Source organism: Telmatherina bonti (genome assembly GCF_933228915.1).
Source record: "Telmatherina bonti genome assembly, chromosome: 14".
Taxonomy (NCBI): Eukaryota; Metazoa; Chordata; class Actinopteri; order Atheriniformes; family Telmatherinidae; genus Telmatherina; species Telmatherina bonti.
The window spans coordinates 12,907,858-12,933,080 of NC_136612.1; the positions used below are offsets into that span (position 1 = coordinate 12,907,858).

General features: G+C 39.2%; 1 protein-coding gene across 1 annotated transcript in view; it reads left to right on the forward strand.

The window, feature by feature from the left end:
* LOC306765009 (serine/threonine-protein kinase N2-like) overlaps positions 1-25,223 on the forward strand; it is a 61,896-nt gene that overhangs the window by 16,604 nt on the left and 20,069 nt on the right. The window contains exons 2-5 of the mRNA XM_079252331.1: positions 16,163-16,463; positions 19,600-19,745; positions 19,841-19,961; positions 24,473-24,618. Of these exons, the coding sequence (XP_079108457.1) occupies positions 16,163-16,463; positions 19,600-19,745; positions 19,841-19,961; positions 24,473-24,618 (714 nt within the window). The remainder of the gene's footprint in view (positions 1-16,162; positions 16,464-19,599; positions 19,746-19,840; positions 19,962-24,472; positions 24,619-25,223) is intronic.

The following is a 25,223-nucleotide window of genomic DNA, read 5'->3' on the forward strand; positions in this document are numbered from 1 at the left end:
TAGGGATTAACTGGGCAGCAGACACACAGTCCAAGGTACACTGTGTAAGCTGCTAACTCATTCACACAAGGGTACATTTTTATCATCATACATGATACAAAAGACTTGATAATGTTTGGGTTTTTAACTTACACCTTAAAGTGGGGGTGCTGTTCTCTCGCATGACATATTCGAAGAAAAATATCCAACTTTAAGATTCCTGACTTGTGTCCTTCCCTGCTCAAAATGCTTAATAACATTTGCTGTTGTTTCCAGTCTTTGTTCTAATATTGGCGAACCAATTACTGGCTGGAGCCTTATATTTAGCAATCATGTGAGTCGTATTAACCGTCGCATCGAAGGCCAACCTTAAATGTCAAATGGTAGCTAAGTGAGTTACTGACTGTATTCTTCTTCAACTTGTGCTGTTTTGCTTTGAAACTGGCCCACATTGGTTAATGTGGTCTCCCTAAACAGTCTGAACAGTAGTCCTGTAGAAAAACAAAAATTGAAATATTTAGAAATTAACACATCCAAAATACATAATTAAATATAGAAATGAACTAAAATCAACAATAATTTATTTTATGTTTATACATTTGTTTGTTTGTTTTTTTTGTTATTTTTTTGCATTTATTTGATTTATTTTTTTAAACAAATCTAGAAATAGTTAAATAGATTAAGGTAAATATGTTAAAAAATGTAAACAAATGGAAAAAAAATAGTTATTTGGAAAAAAAATGTAGTAAAAATGAATTTCCATTATGTATTTGGAAAATATTTAATTTATTTTTATATATATTATTAGTATCTTAATAACATACAGCAAATAAATAAGTAAATAAATTAATAAACAGATGCAGAAAATGAATTCGACCACCATTGCTTTCCTAACAAATGTACCTTTAGTCGTTCCAGGAATTTAAATGAACATGAAATTTTTGCAAACAAGGCTGGTCAATTTTTCTGCTACTGTATTAATACATAAGAATAGATTTAAAGAATATGAATAAATAATGTTTATATCTACAAATTTATGTGATTAATAAATAGATTATTAACATATTAATACATGTACGAATAAATGAATGAAAATTATTTAGAAAAATACATTTAAGAATATCTTGAATGAATTTCTCATTTCTACATTTACTAATATTTTTTGGAAAATATGTATTGATGGTTTATGCATGTTTGGTCCTCCGTAGGCCAGACTCCCATCTACCGTGTTGACATAATGAGGTTCAACACTTCCTCCTCTTCGTCCGCTCCACATCCAGCTGATATGACGTTGCTATGTTGTTTAATTCCTTACCAGCCTGTAATCGTACATTAGACACGAGTGTGTGCGTGTGTGTGTGTGTGTGTGTGTGTGTGTTTGCAGGATGACACCTGCAATAATGTGGTTGCATGCCAAACTTTCCTCCACCTCGTTGTTTTATTCATGTTTTTATTTGTTGTGTAGTAGTTTTACTTGCTAGTCAGAAGTGTGTGTTTCTATATAGAGGAAGATTAATTGTAACCCCCCTCCCCCCCCACCTCAACCACCAACCCCAAACCACCAAACAAACAAATCCCCCCATCCCCCACTTAACCCAAATCTATGAATGTGGCTGTGTGCAGACATGAAGATGCGAGGAGAATTTAAAGTTGTTGTTTTTTTCTGCCCTCTTTTCTCTCATATTCAGAGTATTTCTCGTTTTTTTTTTTTTTACAAGCTGCGTTTTACTCGCTTAACAGGATGAAAAGCCCTGTTCACAAAAATCTGACCTCTGAACTGCACCGTCTGTTTTCCTCTCTACATCTTTATCTGGACCCTTTTTTTTCCCCAGCATGTTTGGATCACAGGATCACACATTGCGAAACTGCAAAGGGAAAAAATAAATTAATAAAGCTTATGTCATGGCACTGTTACATCTTCCCGATGATAAACGTGCTTTCATCATCTCTGACTTCCACGAAATCCAAATCCTGCTTTTAAAAGCAGCACTCCATGCGAAACCTGGCTTAGACTTCATTCATTAAATAATTAATGTTCATAATATGATCAGAACTATCAGGCTGAAAGTCTGCTCCCGAGTCCCCGTATTATCATGGCTGCATGGGATGCGTAGGCGTCATCGAGTGTGTGAATGAAAGAGAAATAAAATATTTAGGACTTACCTCTGAGGTGTTTCCACGATGCTTTATCCTAAAGAAAACAGACTCGATCATGCAGCCTGCCAAAGTCGATGAACAAAAAAACGTCACTGCAGGGACGGTTTTTCATCACGCTTCGTAAGGACCACGGAGCCTCAGCTTATCCAGAATTATATTATCGTGGACACGGAAGGTAATATTAAAATGACAACTTGAAACAGCTATTATTGAAATAATAGCAACTGTGAATGCCCATGTATTGAACTATGCTGAATGATTGAAATGAAATTGCTTAAGTATAAGAAATTGAAAATAAAAAAAGCACAACTGACATTTTTTAGAATGGCCCCACTCCGGGATTTAACCCATGAATTTCTGAATGGAAGCACACTGACTTACTCTCTACACCACGGTAACTCTGTGTTGCACCTTGAAAAACACGTTGAAATGTTTTCCAACTGGGATGGGAAGGCCTTTTCTCACTTCCAACAGGGTGTAATTAGTGGGATTGCAAAAACGTTTGCAAGGTTGAACTAAACTCCAGTGAAGATGTGAAAGACTTTGTTCAATGTGAAAACATTTTTTTTAGTGTGTTTAAGATTTATCAAAGAGTTGAAATGTTGCAGGGAGCATTTTTGGAACAAATCCTTCATATTTAACTGAGACATTTGCAAATAAATTCCTTTGCTCCTTGACGTTCGCAGCTGAGATCAATAGTTCACATTGAGCAGCCTGCAGAACTGCATGCCATCACACAAGCAACAGCCAACAAACGACAACAGAGCTATATGTTAAATGCTGCATTTGAACCCGTGCCTTGTATGTGTACCTGTGTACCGGTGCATAAAATGGACCAATTGCTGAGCTGAATTCTGTTTAGTCCAATCACTGGAGAGGATTTTAACATTTGGCAAAAATGTGAATAACTTGAAAAGTTTACATGTTAAAAAAGACCAAAAGTCATAGCCTATATCTCCTGAATGAGCTGAACAGTTTGATATTTGAATGGTTGAAGTGAGACAAAAAGGTGTAGGAGGAGTAGCGTGCCAAACATTTTGCAGGAAAGACAATGGGAACAGGAACTTGGCGAAGTGGACACTGCAAACTGGTGCAGAGCTATGAAACCCAGTTGAAGCAGTTTTCAGCTCATTATGCAAAAACTGACCAATTGCAGAGCTGAATCTTTGCAACGTAAAATGCACAGCGGGTTTGAAAGGACTTCCATCCAATCACAAGGCTGAATTAATTTTTTACAAAATCCTAAATGTCTCAAAAACTACAAAGATTTGAAACGACAAAAGTCGTAGCACACATCTCCCGAAGGAGCTGCGGGGTTTGAGATGTGAATGATTGAAGTGACCTGGACGGCGCAGGAGGAGTAGCGCGGCAAAGTTTGGCGGAATAATAATAAAAATGGCCGAACAGGATCTCAATAATGTGAATGCCCCCATGTGCATTCACATTGATAAACAGAATCCTGATTGTTATCAGCGTGTTCTTGGCTCATTAAAACATTTATTGGAAAACTCCAAAACTAAATGTGATCTCTGCAGGTGAGGTGTTGTTCCTGGGCCTCACAGGACTTACTGTATGTGTGGGAGTCTAAAGTTTAATGCTAAAAAATAAATAGACAAAAAAAAAAAAAACAACTCAGGATTTTTTATTATCTGTCCATATGTTTTTCTTCACCACTTCGTCCAATTCAGGGTTGCAGGAAGCTGAAGTCTATCCCAGCAGTCACTGGGCGAGAGGCAGGTAGATCCTGGACAGGTCTGGTTTTTCCTTTTGCAGAAGATATAATTATTTTCAAGATGATTCACTTTATGTGATGTGTTTATATCAGACAGTGTCTTGTTATAAAACCCTGAAATCGTCTCTCTCAACAGCACTTATCTGAGCCATATCTTTTACTGTACAGATGGTAAAGATGGCCTGTTTACCTGGATATAGCAAACACAAGAAACACCTGACTCTCTCTTCTTTAGTTTTTTATATATATATATATATATATATATATAAAACTAAAGAAGAGAGAGTCATATATATATATATATACATATATATATATATATATATATATATATATATATATATATATAAAACTAAAGAAGAGAGAGTCATATATATATATATATATATATATATATATATATATATATATATATATATATATATATATATGTAATTATACACACACATATATGGACAGATGTAGAGGTGTAGTAAGTAAGTATTAACACACATTACTGTAACTGAGTACTTTTTGTGAGTAATTTGTCATTTTTTAAAGTAGTTTTTCAAATGTGTAATTTTACTTTGATTCAAGTACATTTTAACTCAAGTATTTTACTTCACTACACTGGAAACCTCCCCTTACTGAGTAAAATGTTAAATACCGGGAAAAAACATCAGCCGGGAAAGGTTCAGCGCCCACTGAAAGGAAACTGTGTGGACGTATGTGGACATGTGTGGACGTATGTGGACGTATGTGGACATGTGTGGACGTATGTGGACGTATGTGACGTGGGGTGAGAAAATCTAATCAAAAAATTGAATATCAGGATTTTTTGCTTCACAATTTTAAAATTGATTTTTTATTTTGAAAAAAATCCTTTTTTTTATGAATAAAAATAATCCACTAAAATTTTTGTCATTTTTATTGTTTTCTATTGATCTATTGTCTTCTTGGGCATTATAGCAGCAGAATGATGGTCTGGCTTCTGTGTTGTTTTTTCTTGATTTCAATCAGGAAAAAACAATTATTCATTTTTGTTTTGTTTTTAATCTACAACAATCAGCAATATAAAAGAATTGTGAGAATCGCAATTTAAATTGGATTGGCACCCAAAAAAATGGAATTGGGACCAAAGCATATTGTCACAGCCCTAATAGACGTGTATGGACGTGTATGGATGTGTGTGGACGTGTGCGGGTTTGTGTTGGTGGAAATATCACAGATGAACTGTTTAAAGTTGATTAACAACGGTGCTGGATTGGATTTATAACATGTTCCTTGTTTACATCAGGTAATTGAAAGTAACTAAGTAACTTTTACTCAAACTAAATTTTAACTTTACTACTTTACCTTTACTTGAGTAGATTTTTAGATGGATACTTTTACTTTAACCTTTTATGGGGCAAGTGACTATTTTTGATCACTTTGTTTTCCAGAAGGACAATTTTAGGTTAAAATTTCTAATTTCAAGGGTTTTCATTGAGTCCTATTTATCAGTGTTTTTCCAACCTGTTTTGAGCCAAGGTACACAGTTTCCACCGAAAAAGGTACAAGGCACAGCACAAACCAAATTGTTTAAAAAACAAAAGAAGCTGATATCAATAATTTAAAGTCCATCTTATCAAAGAGTCTGACATAACCATCAGACAAACACAAGAAAAGGAAATTTTGTGATTTTTCTCTCTTCTTTTTAGACCAATTAGGTGCAATTGGATAATTTCTTATGGAACACCTGATGGTCTCTCACGGCACACTAGTGTGCCACGGCAATGTGGTTGAAAAACACTGCTCTATAAAGGGTTAACTTGAGTAGAAGTTAAGCAAAGTAAAGGTACTTTTACCTAATTACAGTTTTTCTTGTACATAATAAAATGTCTGTATTCAGTATGTATACATCTAAACACTGTCCAGTAAGGTTATTGTTTTCCTGGAAGAAGACCCAACTCTTGCTATTTCCAGTCCAGTCCTAACTTTGTGTCTGCTGTAAGGCTGTAACTTTAAGAGCTGTTTGTGTACACTGATGTGAGCTTAGTTCCTGGTACTGTGGTTAGCACTATTTTAGCTATTGCATCTATTTCCCAGGTACAATAAGTGTGACAGTTTGTGGCTGCTGGCATCACAGCAGCTTCTGAACCTTTTGGCAGGTTTAGGTTTTTAGTAGGATCATTGTGGAGACGACGACGACAGCTCCAGTGTTTCTGTGAAGGTGTGTCAGGGCCAGTATGGATGCATGGGGGCTGCTGGATCTGCAGCCACCGGTCCACTTCACACACCAAGCAACAGCCACAGCTGCTTGGTAAGGAAGGATTTCACTACCGAGCCCCTCAAATGCGGCGCACAGTGGTTTTTATTTCATCCATTCGATGCTTAGTAAGAACAACAGACACAAGCAACTTGTGTCTTGATTGAAGTGAAATAACTTCATGTTTTTTTTCACTTCCTATTCCCCTACAGCAGAGCAAAGAAGAACTGTTGGTGCTTTTTGCTTGTTTATCTGTCATGCTGTGTGTGTTTTTCATTTTGTGCGAATCTCTGGGAGCCAGAAAGGGCCATCTGGTGCACAGCGACAGCTCGGTGGGTCTGTAACCCTGCACTGCTGAGGGTCTGAGGCTGTCCGCACTTTAAAAAACCCACCAGAGGGTCCGTGACCAGTCGGGGCTGTCAGTGTGTGACCTGTGCTTGTGATTGTGAGCAGTTCGTCTCCAGAAGTAGTTTGTCTCCACGTGATGGAGCAGTTCATTAAGAATTGAGCTGAACAGCTGAGTTCATGTGTAATTTCTGCACCGGTTTTAGTTATTTAGAGCGTGGTGGTCTGGTTTTCCCTTTGACTCCAGTCCTCAGTCTGGTTCAACCTAGTTTTGTCAGCTTATATCTGAGTGTTTTTTCTCATTTATGTCCTGATGTAAACATGTACAAGTAAAAGCTGAGAGTCCATTTAAAGCGACCCCTAACTGTCTCAGCGGCCCGTCTCTCGGCTTTGGAGAGCCAGTCGCAGGAAGCAGAGCGACTGTGATCTTTCACACTTGCAAAACCACTCGAATATGTGCGTGTGTGTTTGCTTGTTTTTGTGTGTGTGTCTGCACAAAGTGCACGACGCCTCAGTCTCTATCTGGCAAAGAGCAGAACAGGAAGCAGCGAGGTGGGGTGCAGTCTTCGCTGTTCTCTTTTCCACTCCTCCACTTTGTTCACTCGCTCCAGATTTAGACCAGTGTTCGATTCCTGGTGGGGAGGACATCCTGGATTTTGAGGAGGCAGGAATAGCTCTTTGGGTTTTTGATTGGTGCTGAGTGTGTGTGTGTGTGTGTGGGACCAGAGTGGAGGCCAAGTGATGGCCACTGAGGACACGTTAGAGGACCTACCAGGGGATCAGCCCGTTGACTCCCCACCGCCGACCGAGCAGGGCGACGCAGAGTCTTCGGTAGGCAAACGGCGGCCCGCGCAGGCCTCAACGCTGTCGCCATCTCTGCACTTTCTATCCATCCAGAACTATGGCCGTCTGTTCTGCTCCACTTCCTTGTTCACTTCCTGTAAATTCATCTGCTCTCTGAAAGCAAATCGCTCCTGAGTTTTCAGTCCTGTCTGCTGTGGTGATTTCACCCCGCTGTCTTACACCTCGCTCCAGAGCTTCTTTGTTGGAAAAACACCAGGGATTTAGTTGCATTGTGCTCAGCGGGTGTGTGTCAGAGCACAAACTTCCTGCTGTTCACGGTGTGCAACTGGCTCTGCTTTCTCTTCTGCCACAAATGGCCGCTGCTCACGCTGAGACTTCTCTGGCCTTCGTCATGAAAGATACTTGATGACAAAATAAGGCAGTTTTTATTTTGTCATAAAAATGCACCCATGTAACCACCGCTGGTTTGGTTACATGGGCGCAGAATTGTGCTGTGATGTAACGTTGCTTTAAAGCCGCACTCAGCCTCCACCATGTGGACTGGCTGGCTGCTTGGACTGGGCCTGACTTATGTAGTGCATTGTGTTGCAGATGGATTATGGCTTTAATGAGAACAGAGCCGTGGTCCCAGCTTGCATGTAGCTGGATGGACACAGAGACCTAAGAAGTCGTAATCAGATCTGCTAAGCTGGATGGCTGCACGCAGCAGTGAAAGGCCCCGGGCAGCCTGTCATTATACGCTACAGGAGGAGAGGGGGTTGGGGGGGGGAGTGCACTAGCAGTGCAGTGTCCAAATATCTGATTGTGTGTTAGTGACGGAGTGAAAAGATTCTAACGAGATCTACTGTCACAACTAGGATGCACCGATACCGATACCAGTATCTGTATCGGCTCAGTACCAAGTGTGTGTACTCGTACTTGGTATTAATAAAAGTGTACCGATACCACAACCGATACCCGATACCACACTACTCAAGCCAGCACAGATGTGTGTGATGACATGCTTTGGATGTGTTTAAAAAGAAATAAACGCCTTGAATGTTAAAATGTGACATTTTTTGTTCCACTAAAAGCGAGATCTTTGTTTTAAAACCACATATTTATAGTTGTATTTGGGTAAAATGTGCCAAATCAGAATATAACTTGTTGAAATTGTTAGATGTGTAATGTTATTATATATGTATTGGTGAGGCAGCTTCAGCTTCAACTTCAGCTTCAACCTAATGAAATCTTACACAGTTATAACAGCAATAACAACCATAGTCACAATAATGTTCACATAAACAGATATCGGTATCGGCAGACATTCAGATTTCAGGATGAATAATGATGCTGCTAGAGAAACTTCTGTTGTGTTTTCTGCACAGTGACAATATAACCTGCTACTACTCGGGGTTCTGTAGTTTTCTACACGGCACTTCTCTTCCTGTTGTGTGTTGGTTGAGCTGGTATTTTTCCTGCTTTGCACAAGTTGACATAACGTGGTGAATAATATAAAAGCTAGAATCATTCCATGCTGTCTCCTGAGTGGTCTCTCACATTTAAATGACCTTTTTTTACTTGCGACGAGGAGTAATTTTGAACAGTGTTTAGCGCATTAGCCTTAATTGTCGGAAAATGTCGTCTGGCTCACGAGAGTTTGCAAGAATTCCAGTTTATGCAAGGTGGCCATGTTGCGTTATTTTGGGGTTTTCTACTTGCTGTGAAGAATTTGCTACGGCTTTTCGATGTTTTTCTCCCGCATTTTATTTTCTAAAACTCTGACATTTCCTCTTGTTTGTTCCATATTGTGCCATTTTTACCAGTAATGAACTGGTCATGACCCTCTAAGTAAAGTCCTGGGACACGTAAATGCAAAAAAAGTGTTTCCATTACACTTTTGCAATATATTTCGATATAGCATTGTCTGAAAACCACCTCATGAGCGTAAAAACATTTTAGCGATATTTAAGACTTTATTTTTCATAATGTAAATGTTCCCATTAGCGTTTTTATATTTCAAAATGAATTTTTTGCGCCATTCTAGTTGTAATGGAAACACAGCTATTGTCTAGATGGTTTGGTCTGCTTGAGTAGCAAACACGAGTGTGTGATAGCAAACCAAACTAAAGAAAGGTATGACATTTCTTGTAATTCCCCACTCCATCCTGGTGCAAATGTGTCCTTAACTATATGGACAATCTTATGGTTTTCAAAGGTTGAGGCTTTTACTTTGTTAAGCATTGATCATTTAGTAATAAATGAATGATAAACAAGTAAAAATGTACATAAATTTGAAATATTTGACCCTAAAATGTGTTCCTGATCTTGTTATATAAAGGCTCTGTGACCTTCAGATTAACACACAGTGAAAAAACAGTTTTTAAATCCCAAACACAGCAGGAGACATGTCAAACTTTAAGCAGAACACGGTTATTACCCAACCATGAACAGGAATTTCCTGTGCCTATTTCCCCACTTTGATCACAAAACAATCAGTTTGGTGGATAAAAATGAGATGTTTGTCAATATATTGGCTTCTGCCACGAGATTTTGATTGTATTCAAAATCCAGGGATCGACACGAGATGACCCTAACCTATCTCTTTTCTGGGATTTATATGTTCCAGCGTTTAGCAGGCGAGAGGCAGAATACACATCTGGACATGTTGTCATTATTATTATTATTATTATTATTAATATTGTTATTATTATTATTATTATTATTATTATTATTATTATTATTATTATTATTATTATTACTGTTGTTGTTGTTATAAGCACTATTATATTATATTATATTATATTATATTATATTATATTATATTATATTATATTATATTATATTATATTATATTATATTTATGCTCACAATTGCTCCAAGGGAGAAGTTAGAGTGACCAGTTAACCTGACATGTAAATGGTTGGACTGTGAGAAGAAGCCAGAGTACCCAGAGAGAACCCACGTATACATGGGGAAAACATTCAAACGCTGCACAGAACGGTCGCCGTTTGGACCCCCCGCGCCTCACCCCCTCCCCGCCCAGCTATGGATTTGGCTTTGCATATATCTATGATGATCTACAACAGAGAGACAGAGAGAGAAAGAGAGGAGGCAGAAAGTCTGACACATTTTTTCCAAACAGTCTGCAGTTTTGCACATTTGACACAGTTCAGTAAAACTGAAAGTCAGGTGTTAAAAGTTAAAATGTGCATTAAAGTCAGTCAGTTAATGAGCTGAAGTTTTTCATGCTCATCTGAAACTGATTCGCTCTACTTTTCATGCACACTGAAAGTACAACAAATCACTTAAAACAGCAGCAAAGCAAAGAGTGGAATCAATAAAATGAAACATTGAAAAGCCTCTCCTCAACCTTCCTGTACGGCAGCCCCAACGTACATCCTGAACATCAGCAAACCTAAATAAACCAAACCTACATCAAGGTCTGGAAGAAGTAAAGATATGTGAAAACAGTATCTTCAACTCTCAGGTCACCAATTGTTCAACTGACTAACACAAATATCTAATCAGCCAATCGCATGGCAGCAACTGAATATATTAAGTCATGGTGAAGACGGCTTGCTGTAGTTTAAACTGAGCATCAGAGTGAAGAAAAAAGGGGATTTAAGTGACTGAACATGATATGTTGACATGGCGTGTTCCAGAAACTGCTGATCGACTGGGATTTTCACACACAGCCATCTTTAGTGTTTCCAGAGGATGATCTGAAGAAGAGAAATGGTCTTGTTATCTGCAACAGAATGTTTTGTTGATAGCAAAGGTCAGAGGAGAATGGGCAGACTGGTTGGAGATGATAGAAAGGCAACAGGAAGGCAAATAAGCACTGGTTCCAACCATGATATGAACACACAACACGTCCAGGCTTGAAGCAGATGGTCAGAAGACCACACCGGGTGCCACTCCTGTCAGCTAAAAACAGGAAACTAAGGCTACAATTCACACACATACTCACCAGAACTGGACATTTATTGATTGACTGATTGGTATTTCTTTATTTCAAACAAAAATAACAATTTAATCAACAAGTTAAAGAAAAGTAGCAGTTATTATCTGAAAAGGAGCAGGATGAAGCAATGCTTATTTATTCCTGCTCCCCTTTACAATCATAATCTTATCTTGCAGTTGTTAAATTAATCCCTTAGTTGTCAGTTTCCAATTTATTTATTTTTCAAAGAAAAAATTACTAAATAGAAAAAATAATGAATAAATATAGACATGTACACATGCATACTTATGTACACATCTGCATATATACGTACACTTGTACAGAATTATATACGCACATGCACATATTCACATATATTCACATATACATGTATATATATATATATATATATATATATATATATATATATATATATATACATATATATTCATATTCACATACACTCTCAGAGACAAAACATACATATATACCTCTGGAAGTAGTTATACACCTATCTATATATTAATACTAACATACACACCTGCCTATGCACATATATTTTTGTCACATATATATATATACACACATGCATGTACCCATTACGTACAACTACATATACACTTGCAGGTGTGCATACTCATACACATGTGCATATACTCACATAAATTCATATTTATTTATAAGCTGTATGCACCTATATATCCTACTTTACATACGTTCTTTTTGTTTATACTTAGTAAATAACATTTCTTTTACTTTTTTCTTAAACATTCAGATGTTAGGATCAAAACCTGCTGGAAACATCATAAAAAAACATGATTCAGTCAATGGTTCAGGCTGCTGGTGGTGTAATTGTGTAGGGGAGATATTTTCTTGGCACATTTTGAGCACCTTAGTCCCACCATGACATGGTTTAACCAGCACAGCCTACCTGAGTGTTTCTGCTGACCATGTCCATCCATTTCTGAGGACAGTGGAGCATCTTCTGATGGAAACTTCCAGCAGGAGGATGCACCATGTCACAAAGCTCACATCATCTCCACCATGATGATGAGTTCACTGTCCTCCAACGGCCTCCACAGTCACCAGATCTCAGTCCAACAGAGCAGCTTTGGGACGTGGTGGAACGGCAGATTCTCATCATAGATGTGCAGAAACTGTGATGCTTCATGTCAACATGGAGAAAATCTCTGAGGAATGTTTCCATCACCTTGTTGAAACTATGACAGCAAGAATTCAGGCAGTTCAGAAGGAAAAGGGGGTCCAAGGTGGGGTTGGTAAAGTAGCCAGTGAATGTAGATCAGCTATAACATAAAACTCTCTTATAGGCGATTCACTCTGATCATCTCATTAAAGTGACAAAAGGCATGAGTTAAAGACGTTCAGCTGCAAGTTGAGTGTCTCTTCTGCTCTGATGAGTTGTTCTGATGTCTAACATGCATACCGATGCCTCATACTCCCCAGAGAAAAGGAATCTGTCTGAAAAGGGTTTTCCTCTGATCTTCCTCTTGTTACAGGTCAGTTGTTTTGGCTGAAAGTTTCAATGAAATAATTTTCCCCATCCGAGTTTGTAAACATATACATGAGTATTGTGCTTACTTACTTGTGACCCACCCCATAGCAGAAGGGCCCCTGATTGATTTTGGTCTGTATTAATGCCGTTCTAATCCGCTGCAATCTGGTTAGTGTTGATCAGCAGGAAAGCTGATGTGAGCACTCAGATCTTTATGCACTTAAACGGCGCTCCTGCTTCAATGCTGTCTCACAGTCTCGCCTTGCCAGTTTTCACATTTTCCCACATCCTTCATGCTCATTACAAACTGACAGGACAATATGGAGACACCACTCTGGGAGGATGTTTGCTCGGCTGCTCTAATTTAGGAGGAGAAGAATCACAGATCAGTCAAAGCAGTTTATTTAACAGTTAGGTATTATGTGTAAAACATGTTGTGATTACTAGTGTTTTGTCTGAGGTAAAAAAAACAAACAAACAAAAAAAACAAAACAGTAAATAAAACAAATACTTGAACAAGTCTAAATTTCAGAACCAATTTTGCAAATATAATTTTTTTATGGATGATTGAAACCATTTAAGCAATTTATCTAAGAAATTACCATCATCTGACCACAGTTTGCAATTGAGGGTCTGATCTACTAAGATCCCAGTTTGTGAGTTGAATTTCCGTGTGCAGTCTTGGATTTTGCACGTGGGGCTGAACGCCAGTTTGCAGTTGATTTACTAGGAGTGATTGCATAAATGGGCGGCATGTGGAAATGTGTTTGAGACTCTATTTTAATGAGGGTTTCGCATGTGACATGGTTTGCAGCATGGTGGGTGAGGAGAGAAATCTTACTGACACACAAAAGAAAGGCTGTATGGCGGCAAAAAGTTAAACTGGCGCCATTGTGCATGTTTCAGTCTGATTTATTTTTAATATGCAAATCCAGAAGGCAAGAAATAGTCAAGAATTTTTCACAAACCCCTTCATTCATTTTGTATTGATCCTCTCAGATCAGCCTCTGCCAGAAAATAGGCCAACAGAGAAAGCTCCGCCTTCTGTCCTGCGTCTGATTGGTCAACTGCTAGGCTGGGCGTGGCTTTCTTCTCATGAACGTTAACAACCTAGAAAAGATGACCAATCACCAAGTCCCTCCCCCAGGTCGTCACTAAAATTTCGAAGTGAAAAAAACTCTCTCAAACCAATAGTTTCGGTCGCCATGGAAACCAAGGATAAAGAGTGCTGGAAAGCTCAAACATGCGTTTAGGTGATTTTAAAAAATGGCGCCACTCATGTCTGATGAATATTCAACCCTATAACACTGTAGAAAACTAGAAATAGCATCATAGAGCCGCTTTAATGCTGTCGGTAAAACAATGTTACCAGTGGATGAAGTAAAAAGACATGAGAAGGTGAAGAAAAGAAAAACTGTCATGTTATAAATAAGTGGGGGTGTAAGGTGTCTGTACTGTCACTTTAAAAACAGAAAGACCACATGATGAATATGACACAGTGTCTTGTTTCTAATAAAGGCCTCTTTATTTTTTACTCAGGATTTCCAAAGTTCACCCACCTACAAGCCAGCCGTCTAAAACTAGGCGCTTGCAATTTGGAGAGCAGAAGACTGTTGTTGGAAAAATAAAAGAATCATGTGGTGATCTGAGATGTTTTGCATGTGGGCACAATCATGTGCTCCTAGAAATCCAGCTACTGGAAAAAAAACCCCCCAAAAAACAAACATGTTTGGCCTCGGTTAATGACTGCAGAGTAGATGGAAACCTAATTATCGTAAATAAACATCTGTCATTTGCAGGTATGCATAATTCTCACCAACAGCTTCAAAATGCTAGATAACGATGTTTGGATAATTGTTCATCCCAAAAATATTCACACAAGGGAGAAAAACAAGATCTTCGCGTCTCCTTGCTTTGTTTTGATGTCTCTTGTTGTGACAGTAACTACACATAACCGCAATTACACACACAGACTGTTTGCGCGTCCTTGTAAAACATTTTAAACATAGGCGCGGTTTTTTGAGCAATATTGCTCTCAGGTTTGATAGATTACATTGCAGGGGCAAAATTAATATATTTACATTTTCTCTTTAGCTGCACAAAGTAACAAAACACAACATAATTTGAGGAGAAGAAACACTAAGAGAGGAAGGAGACAGAGCAAGATATAAGTCAAGGTCACACTGACTTTTACTGCCTGGAGAGAGCTCAGAGAAGAGACAGGACGCAATTTAACTGTTTTCTTGTGTAGCTCAAGATGGGGGACTGGATCAAAGTCAATATTTGATGCAATCTGTTGGTTTTCCTTATCTAGGCTAATTTGTTATGAACTGGCTGAAACTGATGGGTCTGTTAAGTGTCCTGAGACGATGCTGTTGTTAAGTGAAATAAAAAACTGAAATAAAATGGGTAAAAGATGGACAATTTTCTCATTTAAAAACATGTAAGTCAGCAAAGGGGTGAAAAAGCTATTCCTTACATCGACTGAATGAAAATCCTTCTCTTTTTTGTCAGGATTTGTAAAATTATGCAGTAGGATTGTTTCCATCATCATCTGATGTCTGATCCTTTGGGTTGCTTCTTTTTCAACTCAAACTGAATTATTCTTCTACCTGGCAAATCTGGTTGCCAGGTCATGTTGTTTTACAGTTTTCCACTTTTCAGCGCCCTTCTCCTTTATTTGCCTTTCTAACTGCTTTTTACGGGTACATCAGCTTTTTTTAATTTAAATTTGAGTTCATTTGCTAGGAAAGTCCACTTTGTTTGGGGAAACATGAATGTGCCAAACAAATTCTGATTCGGATCAAAGAAGCGGACTTGGTCCGCCTACAAACGCAAGTCTCGGTCGGTTTTTCAGACCAAATACAGGAAGGGGACTGCAAAACAAAATGACTTCCTCCATCTGATGTAGTATTGCATTGTGGGTAAATACATAGTGATGAGGTTAAGGGTCTTCTGCCTCCTGTGTTGTTTACACTGCATCCATTGTTGTAGTGTATTTCTGCAGTATACTTGCATGAGACAAAATAAAAAAAAACAAAACAACGATAATTTCGTCTCCATGTTTAACTCGCAAGTGTTCAGAACACAGTTTTCTTCTATATCTTCATGCAGGTCTTGTCCTCTTTTTTGCTAAATACTAGTGCAGCGCCACCTTTGTTGAGAATGGGGATATATTATATTACTGGCTCATTTGACCAAAGACCAGCATGAACACGACCTCTGTCCGAATGGATACAACCCCCCCACCACTGAGCCGAGTCTAGCAAACTACCCTGATGGGAATGCACCCTAAACTCTGCATTTTGCTGACTTTTACTATCAAGAATGGTGGCTTTACTTCTCTTTTTAATTATTGTAAAAGAATTTCCGTCTCCTCTGTCCATCCACATCAAGCCATCTTTACTTTAAATGAACTGACCACCTGACCCCCGACCCTTTACGTTATCTTCCTAATCACCTTAATCTTCTTCTTCCCAGGCTGATCCGGACGGGCTTTCGGTACTCCAGCAGCTTGGTCTGGACCAAAACTCCGACTTCTCGGACTCCAGTGTGCAGCAGTGCCTGGATGAGCACCGCGAGAGAATCCGCAGGGAGATTCGTAAAGAGCTGAAGATCAAGGAGGGAGCAGAAAATCTGCGCAGGGCCACGACAGATAAGAGAAATGCCCAGCAGGTGGACTCGCAGCTTCGTAGCTCAAAGCGCAAACTGGAAGCGCTCCAGACTCAGCTGCAGGAACTGGATGCACACATTGTTGTCAAGGGCCCCGATGACAACAAAGGTAACGTGTACATCGTATAGGACACAGGTATCAAACTCCATTCCTCGAGGGCCAGCATCCTACAGGTTTTAGTTGTCTCCATGCTCCAACACACCTGACCGACATTCATCAACAGGTTGACAAGAAGCTGCTGGATCCATTTGATTTGAAACAGCTGTGTTGGTAGAAGGAAACAACATAAACCTGCCGGATACTGGCCCTCGAGGACTGGAGTTTGACACCCCTGGTATAAGAGTTTACAAACCTGCGTAGCGCTGTGGGATGTGCACACTCTTTAAGTAGTGATCGATGTTACAGCAGCTCAGCTGACATTGGCCAACATATTCCAACTAATTATGACTGATTTCTGAGGCTGGCACAGATGGATGATCATGAAGCCTCTTCTGTTCAGGAATTTTTATGTAATTAATGACTCAGTATTATGGCTCCATTGGAAAAAAACAAACCCTATGATTAATATGTAAAACATGACATGATTATTGAACATTCTTAAGCAAAAGTGTTTAGTTCAGTTTACTTTAACAAGCCTTATTCTCTTCAGCAATAATCCAGAAATTAGAAACTATCTGGATAAATTTGACTTTATTTAAATGTTCATTTCGGTCGTTTCAATATTGATAGCATGTCAATATTATTGTGCATTTTTACTTAAAAGCATTTTAGGCATATTTCTACAAAAGCATCATACATATTTGTCCAAAATAATTGACATTGCACAATAATTTATCACTGTTTACAACAGTATGGCTGTTATCTCAAGTATGATCTAAGTTTTTAATTGATTTCCTGCTGTGGGCCTTTTCTTTCAGAACATTAAAGCCTTATTAGATTAGTCAACTACTCATGTAAACAGCAGGGAAAGCCGTTCCTGATGGCATGCCTCCTGGAAAACATATCTGTTACTGGAAAACAATAAAAGTATATATTGTTATGGATCCTGAAAAGAAAAAAAAAGAAAAACCCAAAATTGATGCTCATCTGTTTAATTTTTTCATCTTTTTCCTATGTGAAATACATGATTCTATTTCATAAAAGTATAAATCTGGTAAAAATCTGATTATTTATACATGCTTCTTAACAAATTAATAAGAAATTCCTTTAATAATTCTGGTTGTTTATCACCTGATCATTTAATTTAATGCAAAAGATATTAAATGTTAAGCCCAACAGGAGACTATTTCCGGCACACTGGACTCACAAACTTTGATATAAAGATGTTGCGACATTAATGTCAAACACTGGTTTGTGAACCTCAAATTCAGCAAAATCACGTAACAAACATGGCAGATATAATAAAGGGAGATGGGTAGGAAAACCTGAGGCATGTCATATGTCAGTGGTTTGATGGGGTGATGAATCCTTCCCAGACTTCCAACATTATTGAAGCAGTGTTTGTGTTTAAAACCCCAGCATGTGAGAATTACTCCCATCTAGCGGTGCGCTAATTGAATGCTAACAACTGAAGAGTGCTCTCTGATGCCTCACCGTTTAGCCACGTTATTACCACTCTGAAGTAGCGGAGAGTTAGAAATGTGAAAATGTCAGCATCTTGTACAAGTGTCCCGTCAGGTGATGAAGTACAGAACAGTACATAATTCTGTTTTATTATGGATGCAGAGAAGTTACAAGCATGTTCTTCATGTATCTGGTAGCAAGCTACAGCTAATAGCTAATGTCATTGTGTGACTAGAGGGAGGACATTGAACCCTTTGACAAACCAGCTGAAATAAATGATGAAACACAACGAAAGCTCTGGAAAAATACGTCTGAAAGAAGCAAACGGTGACCTGCTGGTATAACCTCTGTGAAGAGTAACAATGACTGTTAAACGGCTGCAACGGAGCAGCTTTTCTGCTGTAGGCTAACGAACAAAGTAGCATCTCTGCTGTTTTATACAGCAAGTAACAGTAAATGATGCAACTAAATTAGGAGGATAAAGTAGCTGCTGGACCACCTGCCTTGTTTCTAATGCCAAAATAAACTTCAATGTAAGACTGAATGAACTTAAAGTCCAGCAGAAAGCTGTAAACTCCACCTCAGTTCTGAAGTCCTACTCCCTCATGACTCCCTCCATGTGGTAAACGCTGCACCCATATAGACTCTCCTTTTCTCCTGGTTATTATTTTATTTATCTCTCTTGGCTATTTTTACCTTCTACTTGTGGGGCAAAGAGTGTGGATGGTCCCCCATTTCAGTGGAAAACAGCAAATTTAATGATCCACAGTCGTCTTTGCATGTTTGTTCTGTTAAGACTAACAAGTTCGTCCCCTTTTGGCTACTGTATTCAGAGATGGCAGCCTTCTCTTGGGTGCGCTGTCACTAAAATTTTTATAAATAACTCATTCTAAGTTGTGAGAACGATTTCATTTGGATACGATTGCGATTAGACTTCAGTAAAATACGTATTTATGAAAGCAATACTTGATTTTTGCTCATGAAAAGCCAAATAAGTCACTCATAGTACATTGAAAGAAAATCTAAAATCCCAATGAGAACTTCGGGAAGTCATTCAAGAAGTCTGAAGAACTTTAAAATATTTTTAAAAAGACTGTGTTGAAGTATGAAGCTGTTGAAAGACTCTGTTTTGCCCCATATTCTGTATTTCCATATAGATTTGCACTTTTCAGTAGATCAAACTACACCTTATTTTTCCTTTTAACACATAAAGGCTTGACTTTTGCACAGTACTGTGTGATTTAATGTGAAGAAATCTGCATAATAACATGTGAAAAAAATAAATATACAGTATTTAGTTGTCCAGGATGGAAACTGGTGTTTTCTGAGTTGGAGTCTGCTGGAGTTGGGTTTTTTGCAACTGGTAATCATGATTGTTACTGTGGTTTTAACCACTACTGAATTGGTTTTATGTCAAAACGCCAAATGAATAATTCAATCTTTCATAAAATGTCGATAACTGGCATAAACCAAATTATTAACTTAGTCAAAGACAGTTAATCAATATAAAAACATAATGTAAGCTTTGGATGGAGTTATGAGAAGAACTTTATGGGATAAAGTATCCATAAATCACTTCCATTAGCTTCATCTTCTGCCAGAGGACATCTCTGATTTATAAACAAACCAGAAGCACCAGAAGCAGCCTGACCTTTTACTGTCAATCTGTTCCTCCTGGCAGATTCCGCAAAGTCTCCGAGCTCGGTCAATCGGACGTCGGCCAATCAGCATCGCATTGCAGCTTTAGAGCGGCAACTGAACATTGAGCTAAAGGTCAAGCAAGGAGCAGAGAACATGATCCCCATATACGCCAACGGCGGCACAAAGGTACGTTACAGACACAACCAGCAACCAGGAATCTTTCTCACATTCTGTTTTTACCATTTATGTCCATGTCATCGCCGTTTTGCAACCCTCTGCAGGACAAAAAGCTCCTCCAGACAGCCCAGCAGATGCTGCAGGACAGCAAGACGAAGATTGACATCATCCGCATGCAGATTCGAAAGGCCATGCAGGCCACAGAGCAATCTGAGGACAACCAAAGTGAATACATCATGCTTTTGTTTTCATCTTGTCTCTGGCATTTCATGCCCCTCTTTCATCCCACCTGTCACCCTTTCAGCTCATAGACACTGCATATTTTATGATGCAAGTGGTAATCGATCGATTCTTGCTTTAGAACTTCACAGGGCATGGTTTTCCAGTCAAACCCACACACTCCCAGGCAAGCTGTCCATTACAGCCCTCTCGCCCTTTTAGGTTAGAGTCTTATTGATGCTCCCACATCCTCTTGATGTTGCCCAACAACTAAAAGCCAAGCCTCATTTAGTAGAGGGTAGAGGGGAGGCAGGGGCAGGAAGGGTGAATGAAAGGATTAACTCACGAATGACAACAGAGTCGAGGAAACTGAGTCAGACATGAAACGGTGACTAAACCGAGAGAATGAAACAAAGCTAAGAGCTGCAGAGTTGAGCTCATTGTCATGAGTTGTCCTGTTTTTATCCACATTGTCATTTTAGATGCTGGAATCAACGTCCATGCATGTGTGTGCAAACAGCCACTCTCCACTTTGCAAAGCTGTTTTTTAAATATTTTATTCGATTTTTGTAATTTGATCTTGATGGAAGCGATTATGATAAATCAGCTTGCGATGTCATCTCATATCGATCACTTGCTCTTGGTCAAAGGTTTTATAGCATGCTAGTTTTGTATCCTGTTGTGAGATGTTGGTGTAGATCAAGGCGTCCAAAGTTGGTCCTTGAAGGCTACTGTCCTGCAGGTTGTGGATGTTTGTTTCAGTACAGCTCGATCACAGATGGAGTCAACATTCTTGGGCAGCGCTTGAAACTACTTTTGTTCTTGTCGAAACAGGTGTAAGCTTGCTGCTTTAACTTGTAACCAAGTTGTAATAGGGTTTATTTTTGTTTTACTTCAGCCAAAACCCCTTTCAGTCATTGTTTAATGTTTGTATTTATGTCTGAGTTATGATATTTAATGATTGACTGAAATAAACTCAACTCAACTCAAAACAAGCTGCTAGGGAGAGACATATAGTAAGAATCAGCTGTGTTGGAGCAGGGAAACATGTAAAACCTGCAGGACTTTGGCCCAAGGATCAGAGTTGGACACTCCCTGTGTAGATTCTCAGCCATCCAGGTCACAATAATCCTGAAAGTGAAAATCAAAGAAAACGTTTAGCCTCTTGTCTTAAGTCCTAATTGACCTGGTGAGGATCTTGTGGATTATAAACTGTTGATGACCCACCCAACCACCCTGTGGGTTATTAGGATCGATGCCACCTGTGAGTTGTGGACCATGGGGTGTGTTTTGGTCACAAAACTTTAGTTGTGAGTGGTTTTGAAACTGCGTGGGAAGGAGGGTCAAGGCTATGCTGTAGATGCTGGACAGATGAAACCTGAGGCCACCTCCTCTGTTGGATCTTCTCTTTAACAAATGTAAAAGTGAAAGGATCCATCTATTCCTGGTATCTGGAAAGCAAAAAAGATTAAAAAAATGCCGGGAAAAAAATCAGTTTAGAAGAATTTTCACTGTTCTGTCTGATAAACATCACAAACAGATAAGTGTTACGTCCCTAAGAAGGAGTAACACCTAAAGAAGTGAGGAATGCAACCTCAGAAGAAAGCAAGGAGGAGATGGTCCAGAGTTGGGTACATTTATTAACTGTTCACAGACAATTACTGAACAAACACTGAACAGCCATTTGCGTCGGGCAGAGCCAAGGCCAACATAACAAACAAAACACCCCTAACTACAAAGTAAAAGGACAACTTACCTAACCACCAAACAAAAAAGTACAAACCTCTAACCTACCCTACAGTAACATTAACAAGAGAAAGGTCCCTATTTGACTAAACAAAATGGCAGCTTTCCCTTACAAGGCCAATCTGGGGAGAAAAAAAAACTTCAGGATCATACCAAACAATAACAGACAGACAACCATTAATGAAACTAAGGTTACACACAATGCAGACTAGGTGTGAACGGCAGGTGGCCAAAAGGCTCAGGTCCTTTATAGGCCACTCCCAGACATGATTGGCTGGAAGAGTCTACCACACATCAGCATAATAAGGAACACTTGGGAAGGTAGTACAATGCACACATGAGTAAAACACATTCCTGTAGCAAAATGATATAAGTTCTTCAAAGAAGACAAAACCGATGGGTTGGAACCAATCAAAGAAGAGCTTATACACCAGCTACAAGTAGTGGGTTTACCTGCAGGAACTCAAAGGGCCACTTGGTCTTGGCATAGAAATGGCTGTGGTGAGTGAGACCATCAAAACCAGTAATAAATCTTAACTCACGGTGACAAACAGTGATTAAACTTGTTACATACTCCACATACCATGAGAACTTTGTTCTTGCTCTCGAGGCTGCAAGAACAAGAAAAAAGTTCATGTTGGTCTGGACCATTCATACTCCACGAGAAAACTCCGTCTTCAACCAGGCGGGGATCACTGCTGGCTTTTATGTTTAATGAACACGGTTATTTTATATTCAACAAGAAACTTCATCCACGACAGGGCGGGTTGTGCACGTGGCTGGAAACACGTGGTACTTTCTCACCACCCAAATCAACTGTTTTATTAAACTGTTTAACCTCCATCAGCAAAATTTCGTGTGCAACTGTCCGCTTCATACTTTTTCATGTTAACACCTCAAATGTCCAACCAATCACATAATATTTCCTGGTATCCCACAAGAAGAAAGTTTTGCCAACCTGATGTGTCAAGAACTGTCTTTAACCTCGTCCGTAAAAACAAAATGATGCTATTTTTCACTTAGGGCCTTGAGAACAAGAAAAAAGATTTCTTGTGGAGTATGTAGCAGGCTTCACAGAGATCTGGTTTCACTCATTTCTGTAGTCAAGCAATGGTGGAAAGGTATCTTATACAAGGTACTTGCAAGCTCCAAAAGAGAAATAGGATTTGCCCTGACAGTAGAACCCAAGCTTCACCTTTAATTTTTCTGACCAGATTTAGGATAAGCGCTGAGAAAGAAAGCTCATAATTCAGATTGCGGCAGATTTTTATTGCCTGCATAGTTTCAGGTAAACTGAGTGAAATTACCATTAGCTTGATAAAGTTTGTGATGTTAACAAAGAATGACATCCAATTATAAACCTAATTCTTTTTCAAACTTTTGACTCTTCTGACAGACCGTAGCTGAGCACACTCGTAGCTTTTTTTCTGCAATAATGGAAACAGAAGTACTTCATGACCGAGCTGTTGTCTCACAGAACTTGTCTTCTGATTCTGTTGTGGTTTTGGGTTTACCAGACCTTTTTCTGTTAGTTCCCCACAGTTTCTGAGTACCTATTAATATTGAACGAAACCCACTCACATTTAGACTCACATCCGCAGGGTCTATTTCCAGTGCCGAAGCACCTACTCAGGGAGATGTCCAGGAGGCATCCTAACCAGATGCCCGAAGAACCTCACCTGGCTCCTCTCGATACAGAGGAGCAGCAGCTCTACTCTAATAACGAACTTCTCACCCTGTTGCTAAAAGAAACCCCCTGCCAATTTACGGAGGAAACCTATTTCAGCCCTTGGTTTTCACTGTCTTGTTCTTTCGGTCACTACCCACAGCTCATGACCACCGGTCAAAGCCTTTTTCTATTATTCTGAAATACAAATTAGTTTTCAGTTTCGTTAGCCCTACTTTTCTAAACTCTATTTACCTCTGTGCTTTTTCAAGCTGTTTATTAGACTTGAACTAACTGAATGAAGGTAAAAACAAACTGGAAAAGTTGGTGTGTTGTGGGGTACTCTGTTTCAACAAACATCAAATCAATGTCAGGATATGGTATCATGATAAAACGTTACTTAAACCCCTACATATTTCTACGTAAAATATATGTTTTTATTTGTGTCAGAAATTAATGTGTTTACTTCTAGATTCCCAACTGTCTTTTCACAGTCACAGCTTTCCTCCCATTCGAGCTGGCGCTCGCTCGACCTCCACAGTGGAGTGCATAGTGCCTTTTCCACAGACTGGATCAGCTGAATCTCTGTTGGGTAGACAAACAGTAAATAACACAAAGTTAGCAGATTTTACAAGCTATCTTGAGATGGAAATGAAACATAAAGGAGAGATCTATCATTCTGAAAGAAACTCTATCATTCAGAAATATATATCTCTTCAAACCCCTCCCTGGAGGTTTAGTGTAATTTCAAAACATCCATCTCTATCAGCGTCATTTTAATGATAAAGTATTTCCCCAGGAGTTCCTGGAAAAGGCTCTTGTGGTCAAAATACAATCAAAGCGACCGTGGTTACAGGTCAGATTAATTCCTTGGAACTTCTGCATCTGTTAGAAGTTAACGTGTTTCATGGCTTTGAACACTTTCTGGGATTTAGTGAGAATTAGTTGCCATTTACAACAAACTAAAACCAGTGAGGAAACCGTGATGATGATGGTATTTTGACAAGACATTTCCCCTTTCATGATGCACACTGAAACTAACTAACTACACGTTGCTGCTTGCTCTGTTCAAATGTTGTTTAATGAACCTGACACCTTGTCCCAGGTAAGCCGGACCTGTGTGGGGTGGAGCTGCGTGTGGAGGAGCTTTGGCATCACTACCGTGTGGAACACGCCATGGCGGAGGGAGCCAAGAACATGTTGCGACTGCTGGGTGCAGGAAAGGTCCAGGATAAGAAGGCCATCGCTGAGGTCAGAGAAGTGAGAGAGGATGGCTCGGTTTGAAGCATGTTAGAAAGACTGAAGACTTCTTTAGAAATAAGACATGAAACACCATCAGTTCCACAAGCACAGAAAGCACGTATGAAATATGGCTCTGGGTAATTTATTTGCTGTGGAAAATGATCCATTTTAGCATATCTGAGTGGCAACGGCACAAACCTCTGAGTGGTGGCTCTATTATATATGAATAACATGAAAGCAAAGAGTCTTCGACCAAATCTGAGTCACACCTGCAGCTCTCTTTGGCCCACATTTAGACTGACGGGTGAATGTGAGTGCCTGAATGCAGCTGCAGAACCACCAAAGAAAGTCTAAGTCTGCATTTATTTTAGGCTTTTCTGTTACCTTGCACCATGGCAACAGTTGGAATAATTCTTGCCAATGCCAGTTTATGACATTTAGTCCACATCCGACTGGTATAACACAAGCCATAACCCAAGTAAGGCCCTGCTTATGACAAAACATATTTTAGTGTTGTAACTGAGGCATAAGAGGCAAAAGTAGTCTAGATTTGGTCCAAATGTGTGTTTAATGGCAGAAAGGGAGATCTATGAGCACCACAGAAACAGAGTTGT